Source organism: Falco biarmicus, chromosome 3, assembly GCF_023638135.1.
Source record: "Falco biarmicus isolate bFalBia1 chromosome 3, bFalBia1.pri, whole genome shotgun sequence".
Classification (NCBI taxonomy): Eukaryota; Metazoa; Chordata; class Aves; order Falconiformes; family Falconidae; genus Falco; species Falco biarmicus.
Genome location: NC_079290.1, coordinates 70,318,961 through 70,340,054, shown reverse-complemented (window position 1 = coordinate 70,340,054; position 21,094 = coordinate 70,318,961). Strand labels below are relative to the sequence as shown.

Below are 21,094 nucleotides of genomic sequence, written 5' to 3'. Positions count from 1 at the left end.
CTCTCTGCTCCTCAAGGCAGGGTGCATCTGATATCCACGAATGTAAATAAATACGATTACCGGACTTACTCAGTGTCCTTCAAGATACTAGGTGGTAACAGCCACACTGTACCAAACAACTCGGATGGCTCCCCAAAGATGCATCTGGACCCTACATGTTTAAGGATTTTCCAGCATATTTTATTATATTAAATCTTGATTCAGATCACTGAACCTGAAGACTAATGCACAGCTCGGAACAGTTTTGGGGGACAGAGGAGCATCGTCCATGCACTACAGCAAGTCTTTCACATATTTTAAACACACTTCTGCAACCCTCTTGTCAATTTGCTACATTTACCCCCGGGGTAATCCTACAGAAACAAAACCTATGCAATTTGTGATACTATGACTTTTCTTTCAAGGGTAACCGCAATGATGTAAATAAATAAGTGTATGAAAATAACACCCTTGACCAAAGAATCCGAAAGTACTATACCAAGAACTAAAGCCCAGTGAAATTGGTGCAGTACTTATAACCAGTCCCTTTGCCTGGTCCATGGAAAATACACTTCAAGAGAACACAAAAACAACTAAGATGGCTTGCTTAATTCCTGCTAGGCTTCTGACTGAGAGTCTCATGTCTCTGCCAGCTCTTCCTCTTCATGTTCCAGGAAAAGCTGCTATTACCACTTCAGAAACAGTGACACAGAGAGGTGGAGAAAGTTATTCCTCTTCTTTTTGCCAGTTCTGTCAGGCTGTATATCTCACTTTGCACAAGCTGAGTTTTTTTAGAAATATTACCATTAAAGCTAAGAACTTGGCAGGTGAAGATGGCTTGGGAAACCATTTCTGAGGGTGGCCCCTCACAGGACACGTACAGTGAAATGGCTGGTAAGAGCTGACAGCAAGCAGTCCCTCTGATACAGCTCCCTTACTTTCATTCCTCCATGCACTGAAAGAAACAGTACAGCTAGTGAATCCCTTCCTCCCAGCACATTCTAAAGCCAAATAGCACCATGCAGGTTCGTGCATCTGGCAAGAGAGGGGTCTAGCATTACAGAATTGTACAATTGTGCAAGCAGAGACATCACCTCCTCCTCCAGCGCCGCCCAGCCTCCTCCTGCTACCTGGGGCTTGGACACAGGAACAAGGTTACACAAGGAAGGGCCACACTGCAAACGTGCAATACACAGCCTACTCCACAGCAAAGCTTTCTTTGCAACACATCAAGGTACAAGCACGATAGCATTCCTCCTCTCATTAGGATCTAAGCTACCCTGACACTACACTGCACTTACTCAGAGGCAGAGAGCATCAGCACCAGGCAGCTCTGGCTCCCGAGCAGGCAGCACTTGCGAAGGCAGAGGAAAGGAGGTCCCTTGTGCTCCGTGTCAGGCACAGTTCACTAAAGCCTTCCGCACAAGCTTAATGCTGCTCCTGGCTGAAGGGAGAAAGCACCATTAGCACAATACCAATCACATCCCAGAGAGCAGTGGAAGACTGGAGCAGTTAAAAGAGGTGAAAGGGGAGGCTGAGAAGCTGACTTACCAACATTTCCTTCAATTATGCATACATCCTTAAGGCCAGTCTTTATTTCAAACAATTGTCTGTAACATTTTATTTATGATGAGAGTAAACCGACACTCCAAAAAGAAAAAACAAGATAAGGAATATTCTAAAATATATAAGGGAAGATAAAAATAGAAAAATAGAACACAAAAAAATGGGAGATAAATAGAAGAATAATGTATTTTGGGCGGACTCAACCACTCAAGCTGAACAAAGACCTACTAAAATTGCATTAAGGCTACATTGTTACAAATTAATACCATACAAAAACCTGCAGGATTTTAATTTCACACAATTTCACGCACAAACAACTGCAGATCCATCTAATAGCGTTACAGGAAATACTTTAAAAGGATAGCATTACACTGGAAACATCACATGAAAATAACCCATCTTTAGGTTTTAAATATTTTGAAAACATTTAGCAAAAAATACAAAAGAGAAAACTACATTTCCAAGGCTTATAATAAGCATTCACCAAGTTTAAGAAATATCTGCCAGCTGACAAAGATCATAGTTTAACAATAACAGGGCAAAAAAAGCAACGTGTTTTCAGTGTCAGCATTAAGCCTACAACCACCTAAAATCTTTCTAATTTGAATATGCACTCTTACGAGTTGAGACCTGCAAATCTTGCCATTTCTAGTATTATTCAGTACAGGCAAAAAACCCAGCAAGTTTATAATTGAAACACAACAAACATCCCTGCTTCATTAGGCCACTCCTCATGACTTTTCTTGGCATTTGGCTAAAGATTGAACACATGTTCTTTTCTGGAAAAAGCTTTTTCAAACTTCAGCTGACATACCTACATAGAAGCCTAAGAGACTCAGCATTCAAATTCTCCTGTAGTTTGCCTACATGGTGTAGTTAAGCAAGTAAATGGTAGAAAAGCGACTTCGACATAATTTGTCAGGGAAATAGTACAGATTAGTAAGATACAGTTAAATTCATTAGCAGAGTCAAATCTCTTAGATGTCTTCCCAAAGTAAAGAAAATATGAGAAATTGGGTAATGCAGCACTGTATTCACAGACAAAACCCTTTTAAAAGCTATTTTACACTCTTTTAGACTGCTCTGGCACTATCCACATAATGTAATTGCATTTAAATTGCCATGTTATACTACAGTTGTTAACCTGTTCTGTTTTCACTTTTTTTTTTAGCCCAACAGCTCATCTACCTAGAGAGACAGAGACAGTAATGCAAGCGAGTTGCATCCATCCTGTACTATCTTGCTTCCCCTCAGGACAAGCATAATTTGCACAGCACTCTGAAGACGCAAGCAGTTGTTTCGAATTTTGTTGTCGCTTTTGTTTTTATTTTTAACCAAAGAAAGCTGCTTTGGGAAAGGTGGAAAGAACCTAAAGCCAGATTATACTAACAGCTCCATAATGCCCAGCATGAACCAAACTGCTTCCATGATGCAAACAACATAGATCTAGCATAGATTTCTATGAAACCGGAGAACAAGGAAGCAGAGAACTTGGCTAGTAGGATCAGGTAAAACTGTATACAGACTAAGTTTAAAGGCAGCCATCGATATTTTTTAGCATAGCAGCATTATGGTCTGTCCACTGTCCCTGTATTTCTGGGGATACTGGGGTCTTTGGAGATAACTTGTATTATCTCTGTAAAGAAAGGAAACAGAAGCGGGGGAATATCCTGTTGGGAAAACAGGGATACTAATGTGAGAAGGGATAGACTAAAAAGCAAACCCAAGTCCTGACGGTAATGTACACACAGGAAAGTTTCCAGGGACTTGCTGAAGCAGAGAAGATGCAAGGACAGCAAAGAGGGAAACTGAAAGGTACAAAAGGGAGCATAAAGATACACACATTGTATGCAATAATCGTACACAGCATACATCGATACACTTGCACAAAAAAAGACACCAGCATCTTCTTGAGGTAACAGAAAGCCCAAACACTATGCTTTTCTGACACTTGCAAGGTGCAGATGTGAACAGTGACACAGTCAAGAAAACTGGTTATATTATTTTTAAAAAGTGTAAAGTGAAAAGCGTATTTAAATATAACAAAAACACCTATTTTAGATTGGGGATACGAATAAACTTACCAGGAGAGTAGAAATTATTACTCATCAATGTATCAGTACCTAATAAAGCTAGTATTTCTTCAAATATTTACTTTATATTATCTTCAAATATTGTAAACAGCAGGAGAGATGTCAACTAAAGTCAGCTGCACTAAAAATCCAAACATCTGTATTGACCTACCTTCACTGCTCCTCAAGCTTTACATTGGAGTAGAAGCTCACATGCACAGCTGTAAGAGGTATCATTCTTAAGCACCAGGCTCAAGTGTTTGTTAAGAGATGAGCTTCTGAAAGGCTTCCCCTTTATCAACAGTTTTGTGTGAATAGTTTCAGTCTTGCTAATGGCCTTTAAGGCAGAGAGGGAGAAGCCTTTTCATTCAAAGGTCGACCCTGAACAAACACAGCAGCGCCCCGTCTTCCAATTCAGATCAGGGTCAACAGCCATTCACTTCCCCTAATCAGATCTGAGTAGAAACTGCTCTGCAGCAGCTGTATCACCTTGTTTTCTTCCCAGGCGCCAAGAATAAGTAGGTATCTACAACTGCTCAAATCCTCAAAATTTCACCAAGATCTACAAAAGCAGTGGTTTGACAAAGTTTTTGTACAAAGTTTTTGGTACAGGGGGAGGATTGCTGTTCAATCAGAGAACTGAGGATGTGTTCAGTGAAAGAGACATGTACCTGAAGTGCTTATTCCATAAAGACATGCCTCCGGCAAGCATCTTTCAAGCACTCGGAGCAGAAAATGGAAATGGCTTGCTCTGAGCAACCTCAGCCTCCCAAGCCCCTAGCTATGAGAGTGTTGCAGACATCCCAACCATACCGCTGCCTGCCACACAGGCAGCATGCTGCCGATTGCCTCTAACTATGGAAAGAGGAAAAAATTTAAATCTAGTTGCTGACCTATCCAAAAATGACAGAAACAAACACCACTTGAAAAAGCATTGCAGGACAGAAATCCTAGGGGGAAAATAGACCCAGCCTCTCCCCTTTTGTTTTCCATCCCCACATACACATTTTCTGAAGCCCATCCTGCTGTCACACTGGCCTTCCACTGTATGCAAGGATATTAACACCATTTGTCAGCCAAGGGAATAAACTGCACATCATCCAGCACCCATGAGCCCAGCCCACAATTCTTTATTTTTTTTTAAATAAAGGTCACTTTGCAAAAAGCATCCAGAAACATAACCTGTCCAAAGAGCTGCTCCCAGCTTGCTCACAGTTTCTATCCTGCAGGCACCTTTGCATCAGCCCCACAGGACACATGAACCCTTTTAATTTGCATTTGTTCAGAGGAGCGAGGGCTATGAGGATTCGTGCGCAAAGCCCCCTGACAGCAATATGACAATAAGCAACTACTGTTCAGCTGATGGTGGAAAGCCTTCCCCTTTACTAAAACCCCACCTACCTATCGCTGTCCCAGAAGCTTGCTGCCCTGGTTCCCATGGGGTCAGGCAACAACCTCTCCCACACTCACCACCAGCCATGCAACTTCTTCAAACTTTGTACCAACCAGCAGAAACTTCTTTCCATTTGCTGATGTTCAAAATCACATCCCACAGCTATTTGGACCTTATTCTGCAACCCTGACTCCCCAAGCCAGGGTAGCTCTTCCCTCACCCAGCAGGCCAATTAATTTGGTTAAATCAGTTTCAGGAGTGTTGGGTTAGCAGACTCTGGCTCTTATAATTAAGTTTTCATCACAATAGTTTGTCATCTTAAATAATCAAATTAGGGAAGCTATTGTTAACAAAAAGTTATCATCCCCGAGTTGCCAGAGTGAGTGTTCTGGAAACACGGGGAGATTAGATAGGCACAAGGGCAGAAATCGGCTTGGAGACTCTGATAGCAGTACAAAGCAGTTAGCAGTAGTTATATTTGAAGAATAATTTTACATTCTGGGCCTGTAATTACATTACACAGAATTAAATTACCACCACCATAAGAAAAAAAAAATGAAGTAGAATTGCAGGTGATCCAAATTAAGTATTTCAGTAATCAGACACATCAGTAACATTCACCAATTTTCCCACCACAACAAACAGTTGAAGAGAGGGGCTCTAAGCAACAACAAGCATTTTTCACAGTATGCTACACTGACTTTTCAATTAGCAGCCTTTGTGGCCTTTCTCAAGCTTACTGCATCCTCCTCCACATGACTTACAGCAAAGTGAACTACATTCTCTGCACGAGAAATCTTTTCTTAGACTAAGTATCTTCAGACAGACAAAACAAACCATAAAAGAAAAAAAAGAAAAAGAAAAAAAACCCACACAAAATACGGACAAGGTTTTTGCATTTATATTGGTCTACCAAATAACACTTATTCTGTTCCCTTCCAAGCTTTGTCTTTCTTGGGGGAAAAAAAAAAAGCCATCAGTGGAAAAGAGCGACTGAGACAAGAATTTGACCCTAATGCTCATTTTCTATTTTTTATTTCCATCTTTTGGGGAATTATATGTAATAGTCAGTCTTCTGCCACTTTTATGCACACATTTCAATGCAAATCCTTGCTTAGGAAGGCTCTATTTCACAAATAATCGTGGCAGGATGTCAAGCCCTCTAGAAACAAAAGTACATTAGCAAACCATTTTGGTACATTATATATTCAGCAAAAGAAGTAGAAAGTGTGACAGTTATTAAAAAAAATGTTTTCTAATTGGTTTATGAAAAACTGACAGAATGAAAGATCCCATGAACAATTCAGGGCCATGGTGGAATCCTGTCTCCCACCATTCCTTTTTTCCCCAGCAGCTGTTAGAGCTGTGAACAGACTTATTGGGTCTGGCTGAGCCCTGCAGCAGCCCTCCCAGTACTGTGCTTGTACTGGTGGCTGGAAAGGTGGTGATAACACTCCAGTGTTTAGGCTACTGCTGGGCAGTGCTTGCACAGATTCAAGGCTGTATCTCCAACCTTCCCTCCATCTCTCCCCAGCAGGCTGGGGGTGGGCATGATCCTGGGAGGGGACACAGCCAGGACAGCTGACCCAAACTGACCAACATGATATTACATACTATATGACTTCTGCTCAGATACAAAAGCTAAGAGAAAGGAGGAGGAAGTGGGGGCATTCGTTATTTAGCAATTGCTCTGGAAGACAGATGTTGTATGTGTACTGGAGCCCTGCTTCCCAGGAAGTGGCTGAACATCATCTGCTGATTGGAAGTAAAGAACATCTTTTGTTTTCCTTTGCTTCCACACATGCAACTTCTGCTACTGCTTCATTAAATTGCTTTTATCTTGACCCTCAAAGGTTTTTTTCATCTTATTTTTGCCCTCTTCTCCATTCTGCTGAGCAGGCAATAGAGTGGCTTGGTGGGCACCTGGCATCCAGCCAAGGTCAACCCACCACAACAGAAAAACAGAAGCCAACAAGAGTAAGTTAATGTTTACATTTCCTCCTTCCAGAACACCGATAAGGATATATGCACCCACCGGTGGGGGTGCACATGCAAAGTACCTGAGCCAGAACAAAGGCAGGTTCTTTCAGGGCATCGAAAGAGGAGTTACCTTTTCTTACTGTTCCCTGTGTGCCCCAGTTGCCCAAAACTAAAGAAAGGGGGAGCAAGCAAGCTGCTCATGTGCTGTAATGGTTATACTATCCTCCCAAAGTGTGCAAAGAATACACCGTACTGTCAATGTGCAAGAAATCTTCTATGCTTCAAGCAAGTGTCAAAGAACACATACAACTCTGGCAAGTAATGCACTCAAAAGGACATAAAAGTGCCAGGACTGTAGAATATCTACATTTTGCCTGGGTAGCCAGAGAAAGAGGACTGTTTCTGTTTGGTCAAAGGCCAATTTAATTAAGCAAGTAGGTTTTACCCTTAATGCAGAAAACCTGAGAGAAAGGAGCCTCACAGTTTACTCATTGTACTATTATGCTAAAAAGCATGTCAACACCGATCTAAACACAAGACATGGTTCGATCTAAACACAAGTCAAGGATGCTTTGAGTGTGGGAAAGAACAAAGGGGAAGAAAAAAAGAAAAACTGGAAGTAGGAATTGGAAGTGGAAACAGGAAAGAAAAGTAATTTCCAACCCCACCAACGCAAAGAAAAGGGAAACACTTCTCTCAGCCTGGTTAATTCCTTTGATGGCTAGTTTCCCCTCCTAGAAATGGAAGCATCTCAACACAGAGGATTTCAACATTCACATGCACTATCACAGCATCAGAATGCTAAGTCTGTAAATCTTCCCACCAGGTAAAAGTATCCCTATAGATCAGTGTCTAAAATAAATGTAGATTTCAGTAAAACTTGCACAGAAATGAGGGGGTTTTTTAAACAGTTCCTGTGTTGGAACTATATACAACTGCATGACTGAATTAATAAATTCTTTTTCCAGCAGTACTCTTATTATTTCAGTTTTCTGTAGCAATCTTACTGGCCACAGTTCAATTGTTTGCTAAGAGGCGCCTTGTAAATGTATTAAGATACATTTTCACATAGAAGTATTTTTTGATTACTCTACCTCACTTCATTTAGATTTCCTGACATGAGGGATGTACCAACACCTACTTCCTTTCATCTTCATAAACACACACTTAAGATATATGTCATAACAGTCAGTGTTCGGGCAGGGAAGAGGAAACACCATTATTTTAAAAGAACGTCCATATTTAACATCATTATCACACACCAGCTGTCATGATATAAGTGCAAGATTGCACACATTTTATGTAAAACTAACCTTGGACAACCCTGTGAGCTTCATGCTCTTAGTGATTTAATGTAAGTGTGTATTTTTTTAAGGCAAGACATTTGCACCTAGATAGATAAATCCATCTCTATTGAACAGAATATCATGGATGGATCAAGACAAAAGATGAGCAATGGAAAACAAGCACCAGAACTTCTAATCCCAAAATAGTTTTGGCAGTGCAAAATATTACTGCCTCCATCCAGAGACTACCACTGTTATCAAGCACAGCAGCTCATACAAGCTTTTCTCAACTGCTTCAGTAGAGTCAGCCAGATTATTCAAGCAGTACTCAGAAGCCACACAGCCAGTGCACAAGTTAGCCATAACTGCTCCCTTAAAATTAAATAGATTTTTTTTTAAATAGAATTTCATCCTTTTCAGTCTTTAGAAGCAGAACATGAAATCTCAGACCATGTACACAGAACAAATATAAACCTAATTGACAGGAGTCAACTAAAAATTTTGTTTTAAAAGCCCATGGAAATACCCATCCCAAAAAGAGACAAGGACATACAAATTACTCCCAGTGAATCTGTAATGGGATTTCCTAATAAAGTGCTGTTGGTCACTACACCACACTATTCTATGGCCTTAAAAAAACAACAACCAAGAAAAAAAGAAGGGGGGAAAAAAAAAATCCAGACCAGCCACATAGAGACCATGGTCATGTGCAATAGTTCCTAATCTTTAATGTCTAAAATAATATTATTTTCTAAAGGAAAACTAATCTCAAAGGCAACTAGACTGGGAGGTTTCACTTTTATTAATAGTAAAGAAACAAAAAGAGGAATCCTGAATTGTGGCCTGTCATGAACCACTCCTGAAAACATCAGTTTATCATAAGGAGCTGGTCAGCTCTATTTAACATATTGCCTTTATTTTACAATTTCAATTTCTCAATGATAGCTACTAATTATAATAAATCTGATAGGAAGAAACTGCAACAGGAAATATTCAGCAAAATCCTGTACAGACACCTTGGCTATTTTGAGGGGGGAAAAGCAGCACCACAAACAGCAAAACTAAGAAGCCCAGTCACTGAGGCCTCTGGGTTAAAACAATGAAATCTCTCTTGTGATCAGGGGAAGTAGTAGGTATAAAGTTTCTCTTTTTTTTTTTTCCTGCCTGCTTTGCATCCCCCACCACACCCCACCCACCCCAAACCAACTCTATTATCATTACAACTGAGAAGTTGTAAGCTGGCTTCGTGAGGAAGAAGGTAGCAGACACTCAGCATGATGCCTTAAGCCTTGTCATTGTAAGAAACCAGGTTTAAACAAAACAATCCCACAACACCAAAGCAGTCCTCGACTGACTATGAAACAACGATGTCTATCTATTTTAACCCAGTAAGATTACTATCGCAAGAACTATACTGACGCCAAACACAGTGGGGTCTGCTCCTGCAGTCGTACTCGGCCTCTGGCTGAGGGCCACATGGAGCCAGCTAGGGTGGCCTGCCCAAGGGCTCTGCCAGCTGCCTGCCCCCGGCGTGGTGCAGGTCTGTGACACAAGGAGCTGTGAGAAGCCTTGGCCAGGGCTCCCCATATTGCTCTGGAGCTCTAGCACTCAGCCCCTGCCTGACCAAAGCCACAGCTGTACCTGCACTTGGCCATTTTCCTGGCTGAGCCTGCCGCCCCAACCCAGCTGCCTGGCCTGCCCCCAGCTCTGCCCCAGCACCACAGCACTGCCCCCAGCCACCACCCCCAGCCACCGCCCCCAGCCACCGCCCCCAGCCCTGCTGCCTGCCTTGCCGGCCCACGACGTCACTGCGCCCATCAGGGAGCCCCATGATGCCTGTTCCCCTCACCAGCAGCAGCTCCTCCTTGGCGGCTTTTCACCTTTCAAGGCTTTCTCTATACCTGTGTGTTTCCTCACCCTCCCTAACAGCACCTTTGCTCTGCCAGAGTATCAAGATGACTTGGATAGGGCTGGGGTTTGGCCCTGTTCACCTGAGGACTGATCTTCTGCCCGTTCAAACTGGTTCTGCCCATTCAAACACCTGAGACCTGGTACCAGCACACCAGAGGCAGTTGAGCAGCTTGCCACATTTACTGGTTTGCATCATTATGGCTAATTGAACAACTGCAGATTGTGATTACTGAAGCACCAAGCTCACTGTGCAGACTGAAAAAAATCTTTTTTACATCAAAGCTGCTAGTCATAACGTCCAAACTCTGGCATCCAAAATGGAGATCCTAAAGCACCTTAAGGCAAGCATGGCCTTTATCCACCAATTTCACCAGTTTAACATTGGGACCTTGTTTCAAACAATACCAGGGTTTACACATTGCTTTTTCTTTAGTCTCAGATTCAAATTTCCATCTTAATTATCAGAGGAATATCCTATAACAGAGTGACTTAAGTAGATGGTTATATCCATATTCTAGTACTCTGCACCATGAATACACTGTGAACAACAGGGCCAGAGGTCAAGTCTGTTTATAGTCACCTGCCAAGGGCAGTCATTTTTAAATCATCTCCCTTTCTCAAAGTGGTACTGACTCTGCTGCACTTCCCTAGGCAGGAAGGATGAGAGATCATTTAATTAAAGCACTGATTTGGGTGCCAGGGGTCAGTGCCAACCTCTGTGACCAACCTCCTCTAACACTTTGGAGCATGTTCCACCACAGCTCTGGGGTTAGCTAGGCTGAAAGCAACTGGTATTTCCTCCTCCTTAAGTGCTGGACCCAATGCATGCTATCTAATTTGCTTGTAAACACCCAACTACAAGTAAAGTTTAAACCAAAAATCTCAAAACAATTAATTGCCACATGTGCACTCAAGAGACTGTGCTCAGAAGATTAAGATTTCAAAACTAAGCTCTCCAGAGTCGAGGAGCAGGAAGGTTACCCATGCAATCATATTTGAGCCCTCTGGTGCATACACTTAAGGAAACAGCTTTTAATTTCTCAATTGCTTTTGCTGCCAACACTTTATTCAGCATTCAGCCTGACACACTTACCCAAGGTATAGCAATTCAGGATTCAGTTTTACTCAGCCTAGTCAGAATGTGACCACATGCATTATTTACTGAATACTGTTAAGTTTCAGCTTGGAGTACAAAAAGTCTTAATTTTGTTGGCAGCTTTCCTGTGGCATTTAGTATTAAGCACCTGCATGTTTCTGAAGCAAGGCTATTTATTTTCAGCATGACTTCCTTGAGGAGAGGATGGTATATCTCCTTTACTTCACAGGGAAGAAGTGAGACTGTGTAGACATAGTAAGGCCAAAAAGTGTCCGTTAATTTGAGGTACCCAACTTAAGGTGTCGCTGGTGTCATTTTTTTCAGAGCACTCTGCATTTCAGAGCACTCTGCATCCTCAAAAGGAACCACAGTCTCCACTGGCCTCTGCCACAGCAGACAACACTCAGCACTTCTACAAAAAAAAACCCACATAAAGATCACACATGTAATTAGAAAAACATTGTCAAAAAAGTGCCTTTAGCGATTTGTACAGCTTCATACAGGGCAGTTTTCTTCTGTGGAAGAAGAAAACACAAAATTCAACCCCAGCAATCAACAGTCAGTTTCTCTATCCATAAGAATATTCTTTTTTGCAATATAAATTCCCTGCATTTTTGCAAAGAACAAATGATTCTACCAGGCAACACCCCCTTCAGCAATTTATCCCCTTGAAAGACTTACCCTGTGCACTGAACACAACATGCACACACACAAGAAGTGTTCACTAACTTGTGAACCTCTTAAACAGATTCCCCCCCTTTCAGTGCCTCTTCAGTCATAAAAGGTTGAAGTCCCCCACTTGAGAGTTAGGAGATTAAAGAGAGAAAAAACATCCTAGTCATCACATTAAGGTATTTTACTGCTGAGTAGTACATCCCTCAGAAACTTTACTGACAATTCAAAGCTTGATGTTCTTTTGGTCCCATCAGATCAGAACAGTATTTCAGTATTTCCACAATATATTTCACTATTGATAACAATAATGATTCTGTATAAGTCAAAAAGTCAATCAAGTGTTAACCGCTTCAGTGAAACTGTCAGCCTTCCCTATAAACACGGCTTTCAAATAAATAGAGACGATCAATCAACATTCACATACTCGACCTATTTCCAGTATAAAACCAGAAACTCTAAACCCAGGAGCTATATATAACATAGATATTATGCAGAAAATATTTCTAATTCCTTAAATAGCTGCTCTCACTGAAAAGTAGACCACTATCTAGTCTTACTGCCCAGCGATGAGCAACATGTACTTTATGACGGTAATTCAGAATTGATTAATATGTTGCAGTTTGTAAAGACAAAATAGAATATCTGCGCGGGGAACGTACCTAAAATCTGTAACAACAGTTTTGACAATGACACTTTCAAACATGCACCAGCATTTTTACTAACACAAGTCACCAAATCTCAAATATCTTGCAAAATACTATAGCAGCACTGTACTTATTTGTGTTTGTTGTTCTAATTCTTCTGACAGAGAGGTACCAAAAGAACAAAGAAATAAAGTTCAGTCTTTTTGCATATCCAAGTATTCAAGATAATATGCAAGTATACCAGTTCATTACCACAGCTGGCTTATCAAGAGAGGCCAGCAAAACTATTCTTGAGAAAACAGGAAAGCATACTTAAGTGAGATTAATTTGACACTTCACTACAGTTTTAGGAATGACAATGGAGGATCTCTCACATTAAGCATTTCTTTTAAAATGCAGATATATGACTTAACAGAGAATACTAAGAAGTGGTCGTTTGAGTTCAAAAAGCACAGTAGTTCTACTGCTCCATGCGTAACACCTTCAGAAGATTCTCAAAACATATTTTATCATTTTGAAACCTAACCAGCAAAGTCAGCAAATTATTTTAGAAGAGGTTTTAATAATAGCTTACTTTAGCATCAGTCCACAACACAATACCCTAAACTCTGAAGTTTTACTCAGAGTTTACTCAGTGACAAACATGCGTGTAGATATGCATGCCTGCACGTCAACCTGCTATGCAGGCTAGCAAGAAAGTAGGAAAGTAAGTGATATGCATATCTTATGTCACACAAAGTTCAAAGAACCTTTGCAGAGGAGAATTAATGGCTTCTGAAAAGATACTGGCTTTTCCTTCACACATGTAATCAAGAGTTATTCTATCATACTTACCAATATTTTGTTATCCACTTTATCTCCCTTGGTTTCCAGCTTTACTTTCTTCTTGACTGAAATTTTGATTTTCCTCCCAATAACATCCCTGACACTTTCTGAAATAAAAGAAAATATCTTAATTCAATCCCTTCAGCATCACCATGAGAAGGAAACAGACCACTGTCATGTTTTCAGTAAGACTCAGAGCTATGTTGTTCAATTGCACTCATGGAATCCTCATGCATATGCACAGTACTTAACACAACCTAACACAAGCACAACTTTTTAAAGTATGTCATCCACACACTAATTTATGTCTACTATGATAGAATTATCGATTCTATATGCCAGGATTCTAAACATAATTTAATATTTCTTTCCAGCATTACTTTAACATCAAAAGCATTCCCAAGACAAGCCCCAGCACTGCTTATCTCTACTCTGGGAAAACACAACAAATTCCTCATTTGCTATTATTTGTACCTGAAAAGCTTGCTAAAACAAACTAGCTTCTTGCATTGCAAAAATTTTAGCCTGTTGTTGTTAATAGCACAGAGGCTAAACAGGTCAGATAATGGAAAAGCATACATTTTGCACTCTGTATTCAAGTTGTGGAGCAAACCAGACAGACCTCTAGATACTAACACCTGACAACTACACCAGCAGATGCAATGGAAGGCAACACTGATCTTGGTCCAAGTCCCAACAACAATGTAGCCACCTCATGATGCCAACACCGAAATTACAATAATTGCCATAATGTTTTAATATGTATATGCATACACATGTACGTGCAGTCTCTGCCAAGTACCAAATGAACCAGCCTTTCCCCTAAACGTTTGCAACCTGGCCTGAAGGGAGCATATATACAGGGAACCATGTCAGAAAGCTTATACAACTACTGACACTGATGTAATTGGGTGATAAACACGGGAGTTCATTTAGAAGAGCCAATCTGGCACCTTCCATAAGTTTCACTCCCCAGTCCCCACAGGAAAGGGACGAGAAAGAAATCTTTTAAACACATTAACCTATTTCCAGCACTACAACTGACATCTGTAGGCAAGTCTCCACCCTCCCCAGACACACACTTTGCCCTCGTGCACGCTCAAGTTTAAAGGCTAAAATTGAAGATAATGGGCTATTACTAAGGCTTTTAATTATAGTGCTCCGTATAGCACTTTTCTGCACAATTTTCATCTCGTAGTCAGGATAGGATAGCACAAACAACACACTATTTATTAAGGCTGGACGTTTAGTCCAGGCCACGGCATTCTGCCTGCAGGGCAGGAGGGTGTGCAAGTAAGAAGCATGCCTGGTTGGAGTGGCTCTCCACCAGAAAGAGCTCTTTCTGCAGAATCGGCATGCTTTCCCCAGGAATTTTAATTTTCCTATCGGGAAACAAAAGCTCCTCGGTAGCAGCAGCTTGCCCTGCCACGGCAGCCCTGTGGCAGACAGCCAGCGCAGCCGACTCCCCAGGCAACCCCTTGGTCAGGAGCCAGGCCACAAGCTCCTGGAGCGGCCAGGTAAGCAAACCCCGGGGGAAAGTCCAGCCCCATGTGAACTGTTTTCCCAGGGCTGAATCTCCCGTGTGTAATGCCTAATTCTGGCCTTTTTTCTCCCTGCTTGAGAACCCAGAAGCAAGCTGACCACCCAGACTTTTTCATAAAGCCCTACCTCCTTGCAAGAAGGAAAGGTATTACTGCTGTCTCTGCTACTTTACCTCCACCGGCAGCCTCTACCTTTTGGTCTCTCCTCTCCCACAGACGGCTCCAAGTGTCTGTGTCTAGCAAGGGTCTTCCTCCTGAGGCACCAGCGTGGGAAGACCCTCTTCCTTTCCCTGTCCCACAGGTCCCACAGAGCAACAGTGGGAGCAATTGCAAGCCCTCGCTCCAGTGCTCTTAGTCCAACAAGCCACAGGGAGAGAAAGGGCCAGGAACCCAAAACTGCAAAGCATCAGGATGTCAGTTCCCTCCAAAGCTCTGTATCTGCTAGGAAGGGCTAGAAACACTTCTTCAAAGAGTTAGATACAGATTTCATAGACATTCCCCATATGACTTAGGACACTTCCTTACACATTGGGTGGGTGGCAAGGAGACTTGTCAAGTAGCTTTTCAGACTAGAGAAATGGAACCATAACATTCAGGTACATATTTCAAAGTGCTCATCCATTTCTAATGCTGGAGACCTTAGACACCTGCACCTCAGAGAAGCAGATCCAGGTAAGGCAACAGTAAGACAGGGTTTTTTGAAAACTATGACCTACTAGACTCAACAAAGGTCACACGGGAAGTGAGTAACAAAGCAAGAACTGCAGCTCAAACACTCCTACCCCCAGTTTAATCTCCACACTCCAATCACCAAGTGTTAACGCACAACCTTTCATCCTGTTCTCAAAACACAGGGTTACTACAAAAAGTCTATTTAAAAGTTTAAAATTTTAAGATGCAGACACCAAAATGTTGCTAGAAATCAAACCAGTCTACATTAACAGATCCACACACCCCAGAAAAGTTCTTGACAAAGCAAGCCGGGTAGCTGTAGGGTACCAGGGCTGGGTGGTAATTCTTAAAATTGTCCAAAGCCACAGGAGGAGGGGATGTGTGAAGATGCTCACTTTGCTCTTCCTCATAACATGCACCACACCTCACCTGCAACACTACAGCACAGTGCAGATCCACAGTGAGTACCACCATGTATTAGCACCTCAAACATGCCTGGCCATTTTAAAAAGAGAAAGTTAATGGTTTTGACCACAGCTACTCCTAGCACACTTCCCAGCTCATCACTGTTTAGTAGTAAGCTATAAAGCAAACCACGTGGACACTAAAAGGATGGCAACTTAGAGCTATTTTGTGTATACAGAAAAAAAAAAATCTTCGGTGGCAGCTGCAACTGTCCATCCAGATTTTTGGCAATATTTTATAAATGCTAAAAAACAGTTGCCACTGATAGCACTGACTGACAAAATTGAAGGAAATGCAACAGTGTGAATGAACTAGGTAAGGTCTGAAGGACTGCATTCAATGCAATATGTACCTGGTTGCCTGACAATTTTCTGTTTCCATCTGTCATTAAGGCAACACTTAGAATTATTCTAATGTTGGCAGGATCTTAGATCTCTCTTCAACGGGCAAAACTGCAACTAAAACCAAAGGAAGTTTGGTCTGAGTGAGGTGGCTGGGGACCAGGCCTTGAGCATCAGACCTATTACCCCCAAATGACTCCAGTTACCAATGCACCGCATAAATGATCCATTTACCGAAAGCTGCCCAGCAGCAATGACGACGTTTTCAGGGTCCCTACCATCGCCTATGATTTCCTAAGCATATACCACGCAGCCTGGGGGGTTGTGTGCATGGGGCCATAAAACTTTAATTACAAATACCCTCGCTCCCTCCTACATACGTAGGAAAACGAGCCTTCAACTATGCAAAGCCCAGGAGAAAAACAAAAAAAACAACGACCAGAGCCAGCGCCGGGAGCCGCAGCCGGCGCCGTCAGGCTGAGGCGCCCCTCGGAGGACCTGCCCCGGCCGGGCACGGTGCGGGTGTCCCGGCGCGGGGGGCACGGGCGGGCCGGAGCAGCGTCCCCACAGGCCCCCAGAGCCCCGGCCCTACCCGCGCAGCCGCCCCGCAGAGCGGGCGCACCGGGCGCCGGGCCGAGGCCGCCTGTCAGCGCCCGCCGCGGCGGAGCCCCGCGATGCCCGGGGACCGTTCCGCGGGCGCAGCCGCTGCGCGCCCCCGCCCCCCCCGCTGCCCGCCGCAGGCCCGCAGCCCCCGCCCGCCCGCTCCCCGCACGCAACAGCGGGGCCAAGCGCCGGCGGCGCGGCCTCGCCGCCTCCCGCCGGCTCCTCGGAGCCCCCCGACTCCCCGCCGGCACCCGCAGAGCCCTCTCCGCTCCCCCAGCCAGCCCCCGCGGAGCTGCCCCCGGCTCCACACACACGCCCCCTCCCCGCCACCGCGCCCCCCCGGGTCCCCCCGCAGCCCGCCCCCCCTCCCGCACCCGGCACCGCTGCAGCCCGGGGTCGCGCACGGCGGCCTCCAAACTTCCCCCCCCCCCAGCTCCCCGCTCCGCGCAACACCTTCCCCCGGGACCCCCACCCCCGCCGCCATGCCCCGTTCCTTACCAATCAACTCCTTGGGGACGTCGGAGCTCTCCTCGGCCATGGTGGCGCTGCCCGGCGCCCGGCGGTGCCCGGTGGCGGGGCTGCTTCAGCGGCGCGCCGTCCCTCCGCCAGGCGAGGCGGGCATGCAACCAGCGGGGCGGGGGAGGAGGGCCGGCCGTGCGCCGCTCTGTGGTGCGTGTGTGCAGTGTGTGTGGTGAGCGCGGACGGAGGGAAGGGGCTTCTCCCGCCCCGCGGAGCCCGCTCCCTCCGCGCTACATGACGCCCCCGGCTGCCGGCGCGGCCAGGAAGGGCATCTCCAGGGGAGGAACGGCCCGCAGGCAGCCGGTCAGGCGCAGCGCGCCGGGCTCACGGCGGCCCCCGCGCCGGCTCCCTCCTTCCCCCCGCACGGCCGGCCCCTCCGCGCCGCCCGGCTCCCCCCGCCCGGCACCGGCGGCTCAGGCGCGGGCGGGAGGAGGCGGCGGCAGCCCCCGCCCCGGGAGGGCTGGCGCCCTCACCCCGGCCCGGCCTCCTCACCTCGCGAGAGCCGCCGGGAGCCGCCCGCGCCCACCCAGCACCCGGCGGCGGCAGAGGCGGCGGCGGCCGGGAGCATCACCCTCAGGAAGCCATCGCGCCCGCCCCGCCGCCGAGAGGGAGGAGGAGGGCAGCGGGCTGGGAAATTCAGCGCGGCGAGGCCGGCCCCTCCTTCGCCCGATCAGCCCCCAGCGCTGCGGCGGGCCCGGGAGGGCGGCGGCGGGGGCCATCTGCCGGCGGCCGGGAGCGGCGCGGCCCGGCCCGGCCCCCCCCCGCCGCCGCAGGCCCCGGCCGCCGCCGCGGTGCCTGGCCGCTGAACCGGCCCTCCTCGGCGGACAGCCTGCCCGCCGCAGGTGCGCCTTCAGCCTTGCACCGCGGGGCTTCTCCTCTGCCTGCACGTCATTGAAAAAGGTGTTCGGTGTGAAGGGGGCGGCTGTCATCTCCAAGTCAGTCCTCGCCGCCTGGGAAAGGGAATGCCCAGGCTAGATCCCTTCAAGCCCTGGAAGAGGGCGACCTTTGATCTGAACTCATCTGCCTCTCCCTCACCCCACCACCTTAGCTCCACAGGGATGGCAGCTGCTTCAGCACCTGTTCTGACGCCCTCGCTAGAGATTGCTTAGCAAACTCCTGGTGCAGGGAGAGGCAAGGCTCCGAGCTTGTGCTGGGCTGAGGGGAACCGAACCTGCCTCCTTCCCCAGGACCAAAGAAAAATCCACCAACTGCAGCATTTTGCTTGTTGCACTTCCCCGTTGAGAATTTTTGTCGTGTGTTAACAACCACATTGTAGAAACTTGGCACTCAAGCTGCCTAATTGCGCCCACAAAAATAAGGACAGAAAGATGCACCCAACAGGGTGAGAGCAAAGGAAGAGGTTTGGCAGCTCTGGAAATCCTTCGGCTTGCTTCTGGTAGCATTGCCTGTTTTCAGTGAAAGGATCATTTTCACTGCAGCAGGACTGTGATTGGTCGCCCTCCATCCTAAAGGGGTGGATTACTGCATAAACCTCATATTTCAAGCACTCTACAAGTGAGTGACGGATCGGAAAGATCAAAGTCGTTAATGTCTAATTAAGAAATCCAAAATGCACTCAGTGAGAGCAACAGTGTAAATCCAAGAAGAGTTATTTTGCAGGTGCGGTACCATACTGCTGCACTCTGTGTCTTGGGGACAACTGCATACCTGGTCTTCAGAAGAAACATGACTAGCAGTTTGAAATTGCTGTGACTTGTCAAATCATTTTATTATGATTCCCCATGGCACCAACCAGATCTCTAAATAATGTCAGAGATTGTTTTACCAACACAGATACAATTACTATAGAAAAGGCTACAATTTGCTCTCTTTCCGGTTTGCTGTTTACATGTAATGAATAAGAACATCCTTTAAAGAAAACAAGCACAAAAGTGTATATATTAGTAAAAGTGAATATATTAGTAAAAGAACATAATAAAGAAGCTATGTGGTTTTAATATACAGACATATCAGTCAAATCTTTTCTGGCTACGCATGTGTAAATACATATATATATATATATATATATATAAAATGCACTGTATTACTCTTCCATTGACAGTCCTCTGCTCTCTTTCCCTCACTGGATCTGCACCCTTTTCTAATGTATGCAGAATACCTGCTACCTCTTCCTTTCCTTTCTGCCAATCTTTCTTCACAGCTCAGCCGAAAGCCATGTTTCTTGCTTGCTGTATATACAAGCTTACTCCCACTGAGGAACATGGACATCTTTTGACAGGAAACAAAAAAGGAATTGAGAAATTCACATCTTTTAAAATACCCAGGATGGAAAAATCAGACCATTAAGTCTGTATAAGAAAGGCCATGTAATTTCATGCCATTATTTCCATATTCGGTCTAATGCCCTAACTTCCAGAAAGGTATCTTCTCTTCCATCAGTATTCACCTGCTCTGCAAAAAATGTACATTTTTGGATGTATGTCCTCCTATACATGAAGCATGACAGTTTCTCATGCTGCACTAAACCACTGCCTTGTTTCTGTCTGAACCAGCATTTGAAGCATAGACCTTTCTTCCTTGGCTGCTGCCAGACAAATGCAGGCCTCCCAGCATGCAACAATGATGTGTTCCTTCCAGGCCAGCCTGCCTGCAGCATTCTGCTGGGATACTGCTAGAACCTCCTCCCTCCTGGCTTCCTACCGCACAGGCTGGCCAGCACAGCAAGCCCAGGACGTGTAAAGGAAAAAAAAAAAATGGCAACAGGTAGGACTTTTTTGTTGTGGTTTGTTTTTTTTAAATCACCAGAACTATAGGCTAATGAAGTAGTACTACCAAAGCTAGTGTATAATTCCTGGTTTGGTGCCTAGGACCCTGGGCCTGGTAGGGGAGGTACAGACTAAACTCAGATGGATTAGTGCCCCCAAGGCAAGATTCAATCAGCAAAATTCCCATTCCTTATTCCCTGGACAGGAGGCAGAATGTGATCATCCAGGCAGGCTGCTGCTTCTGCTTCCTGTTCCTCCAGCTACAGTAATGCCTAGATATCAGTGCTATCACAAAGTCAGTCTGGCCTGTGAAAAGAAAGGTATTTTGAATCCCGAGGGTCTGCTTCCCAGTGCAGAGAGGACTGGACCACCTTCTAAGGGATCCCAAACAATCAACTCCCAGAGCCTCCCAAACAGAAACCCTTCTCCACAGTTTACTGGCAAAGCCGCATCATTGAGAGTTTGCTGGCTTTGTAAGGCAGTGTGATTTTCATCCTTTCATGTTGACCCCTTACCCTCCACTAGTCAGTTCAGCAGGGATGCAGTTGTCACAGACATCTTCCCCAGTAGCAAGGACATTTGAAGAAGTTCAGCCCCTTACAGCAAGTCATCCATACCCACCCGGGGCTGTTTGCTGCTTTCCATGTTGTGGCAGTGTGAGAAATGGTGATACTGTGTTGTAATCTGAATCAGTGAAGTGAGTCAGAAAGGAGATTTTTGTCATTTTTTGACATTTTAATAATCTTTTCTCCCTCCTTGCAGACCGATGGAGGCACACCGGCAAAACTGAGGAAAACAGG

The 21,094-nt window shown here is 45.1% G+C and overlaps 1 protein-coding gene across 4 annotated transcripts in view; it reads right to left on the bottom strand.

Moving 5' to 3' along the window:
- CARMIL1 (capping protein regulator and myosin 1 linker 1) overlaps positions 1-18,213 on the bottom strand; it is a 238,815-nt gene extending 220,602 nt beyond the window's left edge. The window contains exons 1-3 of one of the 4 annotated variants that reach the window (XM_056331333.1): positions 18,061-18,213; positions 17,548-17,713; positions 13,437-13,534 (exon numbers count right to left, since the gene is read on the bottom strand). In XM_056331333.1, coding sequence (XP_056187308.1) covers positions 13,437-13,534; positions 17,548-17,587 — 138 coding nt within the window. In that variant the 5' untranslated portion in view covers positions 17,588-17,713; positions 18,061-18,213. Of the gene's footprint in view, positions 1-13,436; positions 13,535-17,547; positions 18,031-18,060 lie in introns of those variants that run through there. The other 3 variants (XM_056331334.1, XM_056331336.1, XM_056331337.1) reach the window with 3 other exon arrangements.
- Positions 18,214-21,094: the final 2,881 nt, after the last annotated feature.